Source organism: Sinohyriopsis cumingii, chromosome 1 (assembly GCF_028554795.1).
Source record: "Sinohyriopsis cumingii isolate HCF-2022 chromosome 1, ASM2855479v2, whole genome shotgun sequence".
Taxonomy (NCBI): Eukaryota; Metazoa; Mollusca; class Bivalvia; order Unionida; family Unionidae; genus Sinohyriopsis; species Sinohyriopsis cumingii.
This window is the reverse complement of record NC_142961.1, coordinates 47,701,989-47,720,817: the sequence shown is the minus strand read 5'-3', so window position 1 is coordinate 47,720,817 and position 18,829 is coordinate 47,701,989. Positions and strand designations below refer to the sequence as shown.

Below are 18,829 nucleotides of genomic sequence, written 5' to 3'. Positions count from 1 at the left end.
TTTTAGGGTGACCGCTGGGAATCAAGCACATTAGCACACCCATGTATACAAGGTGTAAAAATGCAAGGAACACAGATCAATGTATTTGATTTCCGCTCCTTGATATATGTCCACCTTGCATTGGCACCTAGAAAAACAATAGTCGTGATTAAAAGATTCGATATCAATAAAGTCATAATCTTTTGGCAATTTGTATAAATTCTGGATTGGTTTTCAAACGTCGATCATAGTCGTGATCCTGCACATGTGTGATCAGGGTAAGAATTTGTTCAGTTCCAGAATAATTTAGTACACTTAGTTTAGTTCTTGACTAATAGGAACCGAATTTAATATTTTTGTAGTTCATGAACCAGTCTAAATTTGTGTATTTATGATCTTCATGACACAGTTTTGTTAGAAACTACTTCATTAAGGAAACCTGAATTGCAACATGTGTCAAAATCACAGACAAAGCGCATGATTGTTTCTTCATGTTTATTGCTGAAAATGTCAGACTAATAATAATATTACACTCAGAAAATAATCTTACAGAAATCTGCCAGACTTAATGAAATATAAAGAATATTGCGCCCATGTCGTAAAAAACGATTAAAGATGTTTGCTATGCAATTGAATCAATGATAAATACACAAGTGGAGGATCTACAAAATATATCGAAATATAATCTTAAAATATGTTCGTACTATGTTTAATAGGTTCCCATTTAACTTTGATGTTATTGACGATTTCAGAAGGGAATTAAATATATTTATAAATGTTACTGAATTATACTTGTAGAGTTCCAGAATAACATACCAGTTTCAAGTTGATAATTTTTAAGAAGGTTGATATGAAAGATATGTCAAAATCAATATATTCACAGATTAAGTACAAAATACAACTAAAATGTATGTGGAATATATGTATTTGAACCTATATGCATCAAAATTTAAAATGCAGTATCGCAAGAGCAACGAATAGTGAATGAATATAATTCCACAACAGATGTCAACCGTCAATTAAGAACAAAAAATTATCGTACTCAAACAAAGTAGAGTTTGTTGCATATTATGATTTAGAAGCAATACATAAACCAATACAAGCATGTAAGGCTGACTCAAGTCAATCATTAAAACGTATGATAACAAATCATATCCATCTAGGATAAGATTTGCCTATGAGTGAAAAGTGAGTACCAAGTACGCATGCTGTAAAACAAAGTCAATAATGCACTCATTTGAGTTAATTCTTAGAATGGGTATGCCAATAAAGCTGTTGGAATTAACGATAATGTTCATTACAGTTCGCTCATGTACAAATTATGACGTAACTGTGATTTGATGGAATGCCAGCCACAAAAGTTTTTTTTTTTTAAATATCACCAGTTGTAAAATTACGTATGATATTTTTGTTGAAAATATGTCTGTTGAATAACATAGATGAAACGTTTTACTTTTACATACGAAATATAGCCAGTTCTTCCTTCTATCGTTTGTTCTTCTCTTTATTTACATTGACTTTTTATTTGAAGTAAATTGCAATTAAATTATATTCCATGATTTAAAATCAACATCCATTTTGTGCATATACATATCTTTAATTGACAAATATTTTTTCGTAGAAGAATATAAATCGCCCTTCAAAGTGACTTATTTACATTGCTTTGAAGCCTAAAACTAGGAATGCGATTGTCAACAAACCCACTGTCATTCCAATATGAATAAACAGTGTGGAGGCTATACTTCGTTGAACTCTGTCAATGACGTCTGCACGTACGTTAGATGACTCTATTAGAACTATCCCTGGCAACGCGTTCTTCCTCATTCCAACGATGGAGGGATTTTTCAGTAAGGTATACGCAAGCAGCCATTTGGTTCTTGCTCTTGCGTTGCCTGGTATTCATGAAAAAATAATTGATAATAATAGTCCATGTCAACATAATATCTAATGAAACACAAGATGAGTATCGTGCAAATGTTTACCTTCAATTTAGTTGTCCAACGAGTACGTGATTAAACAGGTACTATTAATCATGTTGACAAGTAGTTATTATGGTGACAAGTAGTTATCAAACTACAAACTGAACAATCAGATCATGATCAATAACAGTTTGCTTCGAGCAATTCAATTTCATTTTAGACAGTTAAAGTAAAATGTTCCGCGTTTTATTGAAGTCATATTCTTCGCAGGGAGGTTGCACCAGTTTTCTCAATGATTTCCCTAACTATTACAGCATTGACATACTGTGGCAATTACAAACTGTAAAACAATTGTAAAATATTTCAAAAGATACTAATATTAGCATCTGCTCATTAACCTTTTTACATTCTAAATCAATGTTGTACCACTGGATGGATAATAGTTTGTATCTGATAAAGGGCCTGACTTACATACTAACACCTAAACAAAGTGCCAACCATTAACCTTACGTCTCTTTCTGCGGTGCATTTCATAGGAAGGTAGCAGAATGCTTTTATTATATTTAGAATAGTGTTATTAGTCCAAAATGCAGCATAGCAGTGGATAAAAATGACTGAAAAGAAATAATGTAAAGTCAGTATAAAATAGAAAGGTGTTTTGGATTGTCTACCTTTCACATCACTAGTGATGCAGGTCAAATAAGTGTCCATGGTGTTTCGAATGTTATGCATATTTTCATCCTTTTCTAAAAAAAGCAGTTACTTTAATATATCTGTAATATTTTGTAAGGGTGGAGATGGAGGGAAATGCAGTCAGAGGAGCACATAGGTTGACATGCATTGAAGTCATTGAAACATTGTGCATCAATCTACACAATACTATTGTCAAAGAAGACAGTTCTAAAGTATTAAATATTGGATGTGGTGGTGTTATTGCGTATTTCATAAATACGTGAGGTTCATGGGATACGAGTTATAATGGTATCACGCAAGCATCAAGGAAATCCAAAATGTGTGATCTTTCTTTCCAATGCTTGATGTCAACTGGACAAGACACCAAAAAGGTCCTCCCAGAATATGCTTCAGATTTAAAACGTGGTAGTATCGATATTTCTAATTGTTTCTAATTGTTTCTTTTTATTTATACAAGGTACTTGTTTTATATACAAAAGTTTGCTATATAATGCATACCTTGATATTGTCGTGGAAACGCCAGCGCTCCAATTTCACCGTAAGTGGCATTCTGGACGATAGTATGCTCATTGCTCCGTTGATCGCGTTCCTTAACAACGGTATTCAGAAGAACAGAACAAAACACCCTCATGATGGGGTTATTGTGCGTGAAATCCACAATCAACATACCGACGTAATTCATGTAGCCTAAAAAATATGAAATGTATTCAGTATTCAGTCGACTGTCAGATCAGGTTATCTTGAAAGTATTAACAATAATTCGAAAACTTCAGACAGAAGGTATATAATTAACGCTGTTTAGCTCCCTCTTTATGTTTACATAAATAAATATATGCTTACATATATATAGGACATATATGTTCAGCGATCATACGGGAATGTACTTACATTTATCTCCGCTTTCGAATCCTTTGGGAAACATACATCTATCCATCCTGGATACGAGGAAAATTCCTATAAATATGTAGCTGATTAAGCGCCTCAAGAAGACCATAAGACCAACACTGAGATTTAGAAACAGCATGAAGAACTTGAAGAGATCGTGGGCTTTTCTAAAAGACAGGAGAAACAATTAAATATAGTGATGTACTTCACATTCTAAGTGTGAATCTTAAAAACATTAAAAGTAGTTTAGTTATCGATTTTTTCAAGCAGCAAAAATATGGCAGCATTCTGCCGTTGCGAGAAAATGATCATTCTACGGGCCTGGTATATTTTTATTTTTAAATTGGAATTTATCGACATCACAAACTGTTCAATTGATTAAATCAAGCCTGTAGCATCCCTTTAATGTACTGTAATCACTGGTCGAAAGGTATTGTCATTATCTTTGAGACATGTCATAAAGGCAACGGCTAATGTAAGTATAAAACCCTCTTTATAACTATTAATCTGAATAATTGAATTGGTTTAAGACATGCCATAAAGGCAACGGCTAATGTAAGTATAAAACCCTCCTTATAACTATTAATCTGAATAATTGAATTGGTATCTTTGCAACAAATTTAATTAATTTTCATTATTATACTCTACATTGTCACGTAAACATTTTAAACTATGGACGTTTAGATAACATTCGATCCTTCTTGGGAACAACATTACTGTCAGCTTGAGAGTTGCTCAAAAAGATGTACATTGAAATGTACTCTTTATCGTTTCAGTATAATGGTGTACTCAATGCGACCCACTTGTCGCTAATACTGCGAACTTACTGCAACCAAACAATGCTTAATGCATCTATACTATCAAAACGCTAGCAGGCGATTGTCAGTTGTTCTCCTGATCTACAAACGCTATTGTCTGTTTGGAAATGTACCCGTTACTGACATCTGATATACAAACGGACATTTTTACTCACATTCCTTAAGACCATGAATAGTGGAAATCATACTAAAACACTATCATTCTAAATTTAATAAATCGATATAGAAGGTACTTAGTCCTTTTAAAGACCGGAAGTCGGTTAAAATTATTGTCTGAAACAAAATATGTCTACCCTAAGCTGAGCAATTAGATCACATTGAATTTCTAGCGTCTTGATATTATGATTTCACGATAAATTTCTTGTTGGCAGTAAATCAGTAAATCGCTGTACGGTGCACCTTTCGAGCATACCATGTATATATATATATATATATATATATATATATATATATATATATATATATATATATATATATATATATATATATATGTGTGTGTGTGTGTGTGTGTGTGTGTGTGTGTGTGTGTGTGTGTGTTTGTTTGTTTGTGTGTGTGTATGTTGATGCTTTGTTTTTTTAGAGCACCTTCCAAACACTATTCGTTATATCATTATATCATATCTAGGAAAAGGGAGGTAAGTACCTGCCCTAAGGACTCACTGAAACAGCCAACCCTGTCTGGTCTAGGCGGTATCGAACTCACAACCCTTTGAATTACAGAGCTATTTTGTTTTGATTGAATCCCATCATCAAACAGACTTTCTGAGTCATCAACGGCAGCATGCTCAGATGACATATGTTTAATTACAGATAAATTGCTATGCTGTGTCCAATTTATTTTCTTGTGCCACAAGTAACTGACCTTTGACTCTTGAACACTATGTGTGTATAGGCTTGCAAGAACATCAGCATAGGCCTGACTATATAGCGATAATTAAAGGTCAAATTACAAAAATATATATAGATAAACAAAAGTGAGCAAAAAAAAATCAGGGAGATAAACCCTCAAATAGAATCTAACAAAATAAAAGATAAAAGGCAAAGATGTCAGAATGATGACGGTAAACACAGCATGCTTAAAATATAATGTATTGCTTTAAAACACTCTGAGTTTTTCTGGTGGAACATCATCGAAAAGCTTCAGAAACTGAGTTCAGATCAGAATAAATCTGTCTCAAATGGTAAAAGTTGACACAGCAGAGAAACAATGTTCCACTATTAGTATACATTGGCATATTATGCACTTTGGCCAAACTTTACCATTTCGTAGGTATTAGGCATGAGGACGAAGTATGCGTGTCCGATGCGTGAGCTGGACAATACCACCTTATTTCTAAGATTTATTTATTCCATGTGAGGGATGCGTACGATACCCCAATGCATGTTGTGGAGCTTACAATCCAAATATATAGGGTTACCCAAATTCATATAATATTTGAGGCCAGAATAGATTCCTTCATTCAAAAACGGGCAACTGCAGGGCAACTTTGGCAGTTTTATCTGACATTTCTTTATAAAATTATTAGGAGAAGAACAAAGATCACGACGGATGTATAACGAGATTAACAAACAAAATAATAGTAAACCTGTTATCGATAGCAAGCGGCCTCTGTTGGTCAGTCGTGTTTAATCTCTCTTGTAACAAAAATTTGCCCACGACAAAAATTTGTAAACGGAAGATGATGAACACACTGATTGGGTACCTAAATCGGAAATGTATAATACAAGATTTTAATAGTTTATACTGTGCAAACCATTTAAAAATGCCAGTAAAAATAGAAATAAACCTGATTATACGAACTATATAAAAAGTAACGGAATGTGTAATTCATAAGAATGCACCTTAACCAGAATACAATTAATGAAAGACTGCACCTTAACCAGAATACAATTAACGAAAGACTGCAAATATTGTATTCCTTTCAAGACATGGTATTTCTCTGGGTACCAAAGCATTGCAAGGATGTCATCTGAAACACAGCAATAATGTTATGTAGCCAATATAACAATAATTTGATCAACTTAACAATGAAATTCTGAAAATAATAATGCAATTACTTTTTATTTAAGATTGGAAAGATTGTATCCGTTAAAAATCATGCTGAGTAACATTTTCTGCCTAAATCAACATAGTTATCACGATCACACTAAAGCAAAACCAAATTGTCCTCAAGACGATAAACAGTTATTTAAAATATGTCAAGTCGCAGATGTCCAGATTTATATATTTCTATTTTAAACGGATTTTATTCCTGTTTTCAGAGCTATGTTATCATATGAGTATTACAGTGATATTATATTATGAACCGATCTATACTTAGGATACTCTTTTTATTTCTTAAAAACATGTTTTGAAGTTGACTGTTATATTTCTTACCATTAAGTAGCTTTTTCTTAAAATACCCCAGAAATAACCATTTTTACTGCTTTTTCGGTACGTTTCTCACACTGACATAATCTTCCTTAAACTTCACCTAGTTTTTGGACAGCTTTTAAATCCAGACAAATTCAGAAGCATCCAATATTTTATACTATGATAGGTTTTCTTCATTTTGTGTTCTTCTTAAAATTATATTTTTTTAAAATGTTATTTTATTATTTTAAAAACACATCTTTTGAAAACATCACATACCAGTTTTCATTATTAATCTACAGGGCTTAATGGTCTGTTAGGTTAACTTACTGGTACCCCACTGAAGTAAATATTTGTAATAACTAACTACACTTTTTAATTTACGCTTATTATATTATAAGTTAAAGTAAAGTTAGATTTTTGACAGCATAACATATTGAAACAAATAATTGAAAGATATTTTCAGATATTACATAACAGATTTTATTATTTTTTTCTATTTTAACTCTTTTAGCTCTTAATTCTTAAGTCTATATAATTATTTAGGTGGATACGATATTAATTTAGGCATATTTTAATTATTTACTTAAATATCTCTATTTTGGTTCCGCACAACATTTTTGCATTTTAATATTCCGATGCTAGTTCTACGTGTCATATACGCAACATCTCTCCTTGCTTTCGTTTTCTTGGTGTTCATTTCTCTCCAACAACTTCTGCTAGTAATATATATCACCAAAATAAGTTAGGTCCAGAATATAATATCACTATATTACTCCAGGACCCATTCTTATTCCTCGGCTAAAAGATTGTTTAGATTATATATTATATTTGTCCATTAAATTAAATTTGAATAAAATTTGTTCCTAGAAACCAAGGGAAGAAATGGTGACTATTTAAGTGTGTATAATTGCCTTGCTTACACTAAAATTTGAAATTGTTCTAATAACTGTGGAACTTTATTCAATTCTTGTACGAGTTTGAAGACCATGCACAAAAGAGACAGCGGCACAAACATGCAGATGAAACAAATAATTGTGCCTGAAAAGAAAAAAAATATGATAAAGTTAAGTACATCTGATAAAAGAAAGATAATGATAGGAACAATTGATTTTAAATGTACGTACTTTTGAGACATAAAATAATAAAACTATTGGAATAATAAGCAAGCTGCTCATCATTTTATTCTCGTTCAACGAGTATCAAATCAGTTTATGCTAACATACCCGAGTTTGAGATTATGTTTATTACATTATGTTACGTTGATTAGTTCATATCTCCAAGTATTGAAAATCGAGTTAGTGCTCAACTCCACGTTAAGGTTCGTGAGTTAGCGAAGTTCCTCCAAGTAGGTATGCAGTTACTATGATGTGATGCTTATGCTATACATATCAAAAATAGGAGGAAAGTTAACAATAAATGTATTTTGCATACACGGTCAAGCAGCACATGTTTAACCTGTATGCTATATCAACTTCTTTTATTCACAATAACAGCAACATCAGCAACGACAGTGACATCCTTTCTGGCCACTCAATTAGCGTTTTTGAAGAGCTATGAATCTAAAAAGATTTTAATCTGTCATGCCTTTTGAAGTTTTATTTATTCAGATTGAGACCAAATTGTACAAAATACGATTAATTTTATTATGTATATGTATCAAATTCCTTTGGTATATCAGTTGAACATAAATGTATTGGAATATCCGTCTCTCTCAAAAGCGTCGACTTGATGGCAAAACAAATAGTCTACCGAGGATATCAGAGCGTACGTTCATAATACTTTGTAATAATAATGTTATATCTAAAGGGACTGTGAAGTGGTTAAACTGACATCGTTCTTATTGGCTCTAGAATGGGTTTAAGCAAATCAGCTAGAATATTGAAAAGTATTAACCTAAAAACTGTTTATTCTTTATCACTTCCAATTAGACCTTCATTATTACCACGAAGTTGAGATTAGTATTAAATATTAAAAGAGATATTTCGAGATTGTGATATCAAGTATGTAATGTGGAACACGATAATTCTTTAAGGCTTCTTAAGGAATGTTGCTCTTATTTAGGTTGTATACCATATAGCGTTCCGATGATTTGATTTCCCATGTACTGTGTACTTCGAAGCTGTAACATAAAGACAAAATGTGTTGTAACTATTAGGACAGAACGTTTAAATAAAATTATTAAGATTTAAATATTATCTAAATTGTATTAAAAGTACTTTTTCATTAAATTAAATTGAAAGTAATTTTCCGCTAAAATATATTGAGATAAATTTTATATATTTGTGTAATATAACTGTATGCTATTTTATAAAGATCGCGCTTTACGAGCAGGTGCAGAAATCTATAAAATACATTTCGATCGTATCTAAATGTCACCAATTGTCAGCATAAAATACATTTCGCTCGTATCTAAATGTCAGCAATCTAGATTTTGGGGGAAGCTGCTGAACAGACAAATTATTATATCAATAATGGATGAGTTACGGCGATGGTTCACACGATGGCCCTGGGAAAGTTCAAGAGTCTTGTTTTGACTGGCCTGAACGAAAAAAAAACCTGTATAAATAGAGAAGCGGGCTTGCGAAGGGTTAGTTCGTTCTTCGAGTCAGAACAGCTCTGTCTTTTCCTTACAGGTAAGACTCGCCTGTGTTCGCAATCTTCTTTAAAGAATGGGCACTTTTTAATATTTGAGACTTTAACGGTAAAATTCATATTTTCCCAATATTTTTGTGTGTTCTTTATATTTTATATTATAATATAATGGAATGTTTAATTGTATTTGTGGTATGCATTATTGGAAAAGGCGAATTCGCTACCAACTTCATGTTTAGATATAATTTGGAAATAAAAGATTCTTTAAGTAATAATGACTAATGCTTAGTAACCTATTCCAAATAAGTATTTTATTTTAAATTTAGTAAAATACATTTCTTCAAAATGATTGCAACTATTGAATTTCATACTCACTGGATATCATGAAGTTAATCGAGATTTAACTATCTGTATTACATTCTAAAAGGCAGAAATTATACAGTGAAGTTGGTAAGCTCGATGGGAAAGTGTAAGTTTATATGCATTTCCTGTATTCTTAATATAAAGGCTTTATAAATGTATCTTTAGAATTTAGTGTTATATATCAATAAAACAGTTCGTTCCTCGAGTCAGAACAGCTCTGTCTTTTCCTTACAGCGATTCCGTACCTCATTCCCCAAGATGTAGCCGTATCTACACGGTTATTGGTGACACTCTTGTTATAGAGCATGAACTCCTTTTTTTTGTCTCTCTCTCTAACCATGGGCAACGACATTTCTTAAGTTATGAGTAATCCATTCTCATAGTAAGAGATGAGAAGAAGGTTATGATGCAAACCGTATCATAACATAACTACCACGAGAGGTATGTTTTGGCTATCTTACCAAGTCTATTTGTTTCAAACAAGGTTGGGGCTGGATTGCTTTGACTAGGAACGTAGTTAGCATTGGTTACTGGTCAGCAATTTTGTCCTCTTGGTTGCATCGTGTAGCTTCGTTCGTCACATCGACGTTTAATCGCGACCTACCTTCAGTTACAAAAATGTAGAAAGCCGCTAGACAGCTGGCCTTCCTGGACAAAAGCACAGGGTAATGAGCCAAAACGATTTCCCCATTGATGAATGAATTAATAAAACATTTTTTCTTGTTAAAAGTAATAAGACAGTAAATTCAGATATAAATTATCTTTTTCATAATTTACTGTCTGTCACGTTTGAGCAAAGCAAGGGAGAATAGGCTCATCAAATCTTGATCGGAACAAAATCACTTGGTCAGAGATTAAACCCATCTCACGAATCATGCAGTCAGAAGCGTAGTTTTGTTCAGTTGTATCATCGGCTGAATAGTATAATTTCATTAATCCTCTGCATCTTTCGTATTGTTTCAGTACATAGATTTAGTCAATAATATTGCAACAGGCGATCCGTTAACAAATCTCAGCTACAGTTTGGTTAAATGACCAAAATCATACTCGATATAAAACTAAAACAGTGAAGAAGGTTCATAGCGCTCCTATCTAGAGAACAGCAAGACACGGTCCAGTTTCAATGTATGCACAAAACTCAGTTTCTAGGACAACACAAATAAATCCCTATACTTCCCTTCCAGGACATACCCCCACCTCACCAACAATAATCTGATGTACAAAGAAAACCCCGAACAATCACCTAATAATAAGATGAGTACATCGGAAGAGATATGTATGTATGTATGTATGTATGTATGTATGTATGTATGTATGTATGTATGCATGTATGTATGCAGCTGGTACACTTTACATAAAGCGTGGTCAGTTTACTATTTTTGATATATCAACATGTTAACATAACGCTTTATGTGAATATGACCGGTGCAAGTGAGCCTATGACATTTTTGCGCAGTATTCTTTGTAATGATTGGTTGTGGCAGTGAGAATTTCACTCGATGTATGTGGACAGTCTTCATCTAATCCGATTTAAACATATTACATCGGAGATAGAATGTTCAAAAGTGATGCTGTATATGTCAAATGTACAACTGATCTTGAAAGGACAGTTGCTATTGGAATATTACAAGTTATATTACATTATTAATCGATCTAGCGTCTGTGACTAATATTTTACGTGCAACAAATGAAAGGTGTACTGCATGAACCGGAATGAACGAAATTTTTCTTTCTTTCTAAACTATTTCCATGAAAACACAAACTATGTAATAAACTGAATCTTAAATGCGTGATGAAGTAATATTAGATTCAATTTATGAAGCACATAAAATAATGTCGCCAAATCTGGACATTATTCAACTCGTTTAAATAATTCAATAGTAAATCACTAATCATTTGAGATCCTCTTTCTTTCTCCGTATATAATGGTTATGATTTACGCCTTGACGCTAGTGAAATTAAATAAGAATTAATTCCAACATTGGCTTAACATAATGTGACTCCTATGTTATTTGCCAATAATTAATTATCTTTTTTATTTCATTCAAATCGTCCACTTCATTACTTACTTGTTTACCTAAATTATAATTATCCTATTTTTGTTATGCTTTAGTGCGACCCATCCAAGTTTAACTTAGTAATGATGTTTTAAAAGCAACAAAAGAAAGGACGCGGGGCTTGTTGTTGGATATACTACACTTTAAAAAGTTTTTGCTTTTGTTTTCTTTCTTTATTACAATTCCGATAATAATATTAAGTGCCTGTGCAACGAATATTGGAAAACAAGTACATTTGGACAAGAATATTATATTTATTCTAACAATTTCATTCTGATGCATTCAGCATAGAATTAATGACGTAGTTCAATGTAATCGAAGAACAGCGTGTTTAGTTCGAAATTGTGAGCAATTGATTTGTACTTGCACCTTCATCAGTTGTGTGTGTATGTGCTTTATATATGCATATGTGTGTTCTTTGATACAAAAAACAACAAAACAAATCTGAAGCAGAAACAACTCATAGTCCGTTATGTAATGAGTACAAAGTTCGATACTGACACCGCAGTTGGGTTACGTTATATGCCATTGGAACAGAGAGTGTCATAAACGAAACGGTGAACTTTCGATTTTTTCTGTCCCGCCGACTTTGGGAGAAAATAAAAAGAACCCCAAAAATTGAATATTTAAAAAATTCTGAAAATGTTATCTGATCAACATCTTGGACCAGAATTTTTGACCATTGATATACTTTTTGGTTTGCATTTGGATTCTGCAGGGTCAATGGGTATGGACTGAAGAACCCCACTATTCAACCTGAATGAAGGTAGGCTCACTTCCCCTTACACTATATTACCAATACACTCGACACAAGGATTTGTTGTCTAAGCTTGGGTCCATAAAGTGTGAAACGCAATATACAATTTTCTCGCAAAATAAGACAAGGTTTCTCCAAGCTCTCAGTGCTTAATAACAAAAACCTTAACGTTCTTGGAGATTATACATTAATATTTTCCACCTAAAATAAAACGCTCTATCGTATTGTAATTTAAAAAATTAAAACTGATGAAGAAGATACTAACTAAGTGTGTTTCCGCCTTTATTTTCTCTATTCCTTGAGGAAGAAATTCTCTTTCTCCTTTGTACAACATCAGCATATGCCGTCTGAAAAAAAAATCGATAGCGAATGGTAAATAAATGAACCAGAAGAAGAACGACTGAGAGTTGGTTTATTGTCTATTTGTTTTTTGTTCGTTTGCTCGATTAGTTTTATTTTCTTCTTTTTATTAGTATCTTCTTTCTTAAACCATATTTGAAGCTATTAGTATTAGCAACACGGGCACATATTTCACAACTAATATTTAGGCGTTTTAAAAGTCATGCCCATAGTCGAAATTAAGTATAATGAATTCATATACGTACTTGGATTTGGTGGCATTCCGTTTTCTAATTGTTTTAATTAAGTCACCAGACTGTGTATTCTATGCAAGGGGTCTAATTAAAGGTTTGGTTTTGGAAAAGATTAAGAAATATTTTCATTTTATTGCTACCTTTTGAATATTTTGTTTGATCTCTGTTGGATTCATCTTAAAATTTATTTTAAATCTCGTTCAGAATTTGTTTCAGTCGATAAGTATCATTACACGCAGAAAATGTTAACATCCCCAAAACGATATTTTAATTTTCGATTTAAAAATATTAACAGATATGTATTGCAAGGGCGTGGCCTTACAGTTGTTACAACATACCTTTCCATAGCTTAGAATGATCATATATACAATATTTACATTTAAGTCCTTTTAGATTCTTCCACCGAAAAGTGAGCATGTACAGGAATACATGTCACAGAGCTGTTAGCTGCAAATATTATAATATAATATAAACATTTACTGAAATAAAATTATCTGAAATTGTATTGATTTAATGAGGAAAATAATCTAGTTAGAATAAAAACTTTAATGGCAATTAATTGGAAAAGTTCTATGAATGGTCGCCCATTTTCTGAAGATATTTTGCGTCGGCCCAGTAAGTATTTTTTCTATCTGTCCAAATAATGAGTAATGGATATCCCCGATAGTGTGCACTATTCGAGACGAAAGGGGTGAAACAAAATCAGACAAACAAATAATAAAAGAAAGCATTAAAAAAACACCTGAAAGATCAATTGGCTAGCTAGAATGTTCTAAATTAGAAGAGAAGTACAATGAAAAACGTACACCATGGAAATGGTTGCTAAATCCATTTTTGTTCTTTGTTTGCAAGAAACATTATAACAATAGTAATAATCAGTTATTAACTGCGTCGAATTACAAATTATTTGGTAATTATCCTTTCAGTAAATCTTTTATCCTTGCCCCACGGGTGTCAGACGAACTACTTGTAGTTTTCTCAGTTTGATAGAATAAAACAACCTATTTAAAACATTAACTAGATGGAGATTTCAGTACTTTCCATATTCAAACAGAGTTTTAAATCTTTATCGAATGATGTAAGAGTACATGAGAATAGTGAACTTATGAGATAGAACGGGAGGGCCTGGCTTTACCATACTTTTGTTAGAAGCGCTTGCTCGAAAATAGAGTTTTAAATCTTTATCGAATGATGTAAGAGTACATGAGAATAGTGAACTTATGAGATAGAACGGGAGGGCCTGGCTTTACCATACTTTTGTTAGAAGCGTTTGCTCGAAAATAGTACATTCAGAGATAATAATATCTATTCTATACCATACTATTTAGAAATTTAACGACGGTATTTGTCAGTGTAACTTCAACATGGAACGAAAGGGTACTCTTAATGCTTCTCTCTATAAGTCTAGTCGATTCTAATATTTTTCCTTTATCAATTTGACCTACTTATATCTCATATATGTCTACATAATACAACTACAGTGAGAGAAGAATAAATTTAAGTTTACCTACTTGTATGTCATGATTAAGGAGTAAATCACACTACAGCCATATATTCCTGTAGCTATACCGGAAGCAATACCACATCCTGTAAATTTGTTGACAAAATATGTTTTTCTTAATACATTCATTATCAAATATATGAAATAGCGACTGATGTTTACTGTCTTAAAACGGCTGAGTTACACAATTTTTTCACTAAAAGATTTGAAAACCTTTTTCTAGCTATTACCCACTATGTTAAGGTTTTCGTTTATTATATTCATTCCTACTAGAAATGTAAGATACAATTGTACATCAATGCATGAATACGTTTCTGGCAAAGATTATTACGTAAAATAGTAAGAATGCAACACTTCCTGTTACGTTCCATTGGTGCTTAAATGGATGGAAGCTCGCATGCACACCTCAAACTACGACTCATTCTATTTAAAGAGCCGATCTTTTACTGATTATTTCTATGGTTCATTATTCCAGTAGAAAGACCATCCCAATTTACGGATTACAAACTGTAACTTCAGAAAGTCACTCGTTTGATAATCGATCTAGCAATCATCGTGGTTGCTAGACAGTTAAAACATGATTCAGTATAATCAAGAACCGGTGTCTGTTATCATCTTCAATCATACCCAAATCTCTTAGCACACTATTTTCTTACAATGGTAAGTCAAATGTGTATCAAAGCGGAAGAAGTTTGCAAACAAAATATTATCTGAAAGTCTCATTCAGTGAGAACTAACGCATCGCGGTCGTTTGCATCATCCAACATTTAGCAAGAGTAAACTAACTTATTGACACTACTGTTTCACAACATCGCGTAGCATCCTTCCATCCATATATTCATACAACAATCATATCACATACATACATACAAACATGAATATATGTAGGGTTGTAAAAGTCATCATCTAATATCAACGGCAACCAGGAAATAAAACCACTTAACTTACGTCTCACTATTGGTTTCGTAAACTCTAAATTAACTTAAAACATGGTATATGATTGTAAATTGGAGTTCTTTTAGTTGCATTTGTGTCTTATTTCTTATTATGTACCAATTTCGTAATATAGTGGAGGTCGCCGACAATACGAACCTTTAAGGATATCAAAATACTCGTCCAATGATAACCCTTTAAAATGTTTGCGTAAATATTTTTGCCAATAATCCACCACAAGCTGCTCACCAAGAATGACCTGAAAAACATAATGAAAAGTCAGATAATGTGATTTGTTATGATTAAACGTTTAAAAGACAGTACTTGCTTCAGAATTTAGTGACCCGCATAAGACAAATAATATATCTCTTAAGAATTAATAAACGTCTTCAAATCACTTAATACTGAGTACATGTTTTAAGTCAGGAACACAGTTAGCTTTTAAGATCCATATCGTAGGTTGTTTCATAGCTGTTGCTTGGAATCAATTGAAACAGACTCTGGCCTCCCTCCCCCATTTATCGGGATAAAACCCACCTTAGAATTGCAAAATTTACAAAGTTACAGTTTCTCACCAATAAGAAATAAACAAATTAAAGGAAATTAGCAATGACTTTCGAAGGCCTTGACAATTTTAAGATTTCTATTTCTCTTACAACAAAGTGAAAATCATAATTAAAATTTTAATAAAATTTTCACAAAATATTGTGAAAGATAAAGACATTTCGGCAGTGACTAACACCACATACTAACCAACGAAAAAAGCTGAGTTACCAACACAGTCATCTACTATCTAACGCCCTATATTTACATTTCAACACCCCACACTTACTATCCGATACGCCAATGTTTGTTGGTAAAGGGGGTTGAACATTTTATCCATACTAAAAGAACAAAATAAATCAAGCAGAAGTTCGCGCCAGCGATTTGAAAAGGACGCGATTGGCCTATATTCAGGTCTAATAACTTTCACTGGACACAGAGAGTCAAAATCAGCCAAGAAAGAAAGTGTCTTGCTAGCTGTTGAAGATTTTTTCATATTTCAGCTACCCAAAACTTGACTTCAAGAAACTTTAGAATGACGGTTTGTGTTTATTCATTTCATTTTAGTAGTTCAAGTGCCAATGAATGTTATATCTGTTCAGGTAATGTTGATGAAAATGCACCAAAGAATATGTTGGTAACATATAATAATACCACACACACACACACACACACACACACACACACACACACTACATTGTGTCCAAAATAAAATTTAAAGAGATCGGTCCATCATGTTGAATCAAATTATTTAACAGTGCTTAAAACGCAATAATTTTGAACAGTATCACTGACTTTCTCCATAGATTTGGTGTTACACTGACGACTGAAGAAGACTTGGCATTTCAAGTCTTATAATGTCTGACCATTTGCAGATTTTCAATATAATTAATCTTATATGACATTCTGATACCAATGCTTCAATAGTCTTTGCTGTTTTGGATGTAAATTGATCATTGCATGTCACTGATATCTGTACAAATAAGTCTTAAATACATTCTCGCAGCTCAGGATAAATGTGCTTATATAAATTGTCCATTTACAAGAATGTCTTCCCACAATTTGAACAATTTAAAATTAATTAGCATTTATAACATTCAGACACCAATGTTTACAAGATCTACGGCGTGAAGGAATACAATTTAATTTTCTGTAAACAGTAACTTTGCAAACTTCAAAAAAGTAAAACTATTTTTGTTTTTGGTATGAACATGTTACCCACACATTCTAGGGTAGGTAGATCCTACTATCGAACGGTCTTCTTAATAATAAAGCAAATTTATGAAAATAAACATTCTGCGTCTCAATTGTGATACAATATGTATTACTGGAAAACAATCTTTCAATTCAAACTATAAACTAGACATATTGGCAACACTGGTCGTGTGCAAAACTTAGAGGGGTTGTAAGTCGAGACAGAACATGCACAAAATCTAGTCAACTGACACTGATTTGCGAAATTCTCAGTAAGTTTGGTAGTAGAGAATAATTCGTGACCACTAGTTATGTAAAAAGATGATAATCTATCACAGAGGATGTCATTTTTGGTTTGGACGTCTAAAATGAAATGTAAAAATTAAAAGATCCATATGTATAAACGTTTGGCTGTATATGACCTCTAACTGAAAATGTAACTTTAAAAATACACTTACTAGCCAATACGCCGTTTAAAGTGACCAGCACGCAGATTTCTACTCTACATAAAATAGTTATATAGTATCCACAGAGCCATATAATACCAGCAACACTCCGTTTTAGTGACCAACATCCAGATATTTACCATCCAGTATCCAATTACCTACAACTCAACACCAGCACAATATCATCAACACGACCAATACCCCATGCTTACTAACTAAAATGCTCTTTGAGACCAACATTCCGTTAACTACTATTGAATATTTCCATATTAATTAGCCAACGAGAAAGGGTCGAAGGATATACAAACTATACTAACGAGTTAGATGTTGTCAAAGGAGAATGATTTTTCAAAAAGGAAGTCAAAATGCGTGCTGCTTCTGTGTCGTTATTTTCACAACCGTTATTGTTCCTGTCGGTATATTTCAGTGACTGGGAAGTAGATAACCATTACATCTACCAGCTAACATAATCCTCAGTAGTTTATTTCCTTGTTGCAAACTCCAGTTATATATATTCATTTGACATTAATTGCAACAAGAAACGCAACCCTAACTTATTTGTTCGATCCTCATATTCGATTGTTTGAGCTTATTAACAGGTCTATATTTATAGATATGGGCTGAAAAGGTGATGCTGAAATTTAGATGTCGTACATAATATTTCAGCAAAATTTTGTCGTATTTTGTATACATTTTCCGTATTACCTGATACAGAAGTATTGCCATCATGAATGCCGTGGAGAAGATAGGGTTGGAATAGGTAAACCCGGGTATATTCTGTATAATACGCTCCAGATATTTATTCCGAATTCTCTGTCTAAAATGTAAAATACAACATTTAAAGCAAGACTGAATTGGAAAGAAAAATCGTCTCTCAATTATCGCACACACACACACACACACACACACACACACACACACACACACACACATATATACATATATATATATATATATATATATATATATATATATATATATATATATATATATATATATATATATATATATATATATATATTCTGGAGTTTGTATTACAAATAACTGTTCATTATTTGTATATAAAAGTTTTCGATCATTTTCGACATTAAATTCTAATTTCTGCTTGATGCATAATTGTTCTGAAGTTTTCGTTTTATATATATTGTAGTAAACATCTCATCGTAACCTTGGGTACACCAACTTTCTGCAATGCTAATA

General features: G+C 32.6%; 1 protein-coding gene across 2 annotated transcripts; it reads right to left on the bottom strand.

Moving 5' to 3' along the window:
- Positions 1-459: 459 nt before the first annotated feature.
- On the bottom strand, positions 460-18,460 carry LOC149806810 (stimulated by retinoic acid gene 6 protein-like). Of its 2 annotated transcripts, XM_089957940.1 has the most exons (10): positions 18,335-18,460; positions 15,606-15,705; positions 14,524-14,599; positions 12,685-12,766; positions 8,721-8,769; positions 7,571-7,688; positions 5,881-5,997; positions 3,480-3,643; positions 3,090-3,278; positions 460-1,871 (listed from the first exon to the last, which is right to left on the bottom strand). In XM_089957940.1, exons 1-10 carry the CDS (start codon positions 18,356-18,358, stop codon positions 1,633-1,635), a joined length of 1,158 nt encoding a protein of 385 aa, XP_089814066.1. In that variant the 5' UTR covers positions 18,359-18,460; the 3' UTR covers positions 460-1,632. The 2 variants fall into 2 exon arrangements, with proteins under 2 accessions (XP_089814066.1, XP_089814075.1); XM_089957949.1 differs by lacking the exons at positions 15,606-15,705; positions 18,335-18,460 and adding an exon at positions 13,390-13,459 and having other exon boundaries at positions 14,524-14,568.
- Between the last annotated feature and the right edge of the window lie 369 nt (positions 18,461-18,829).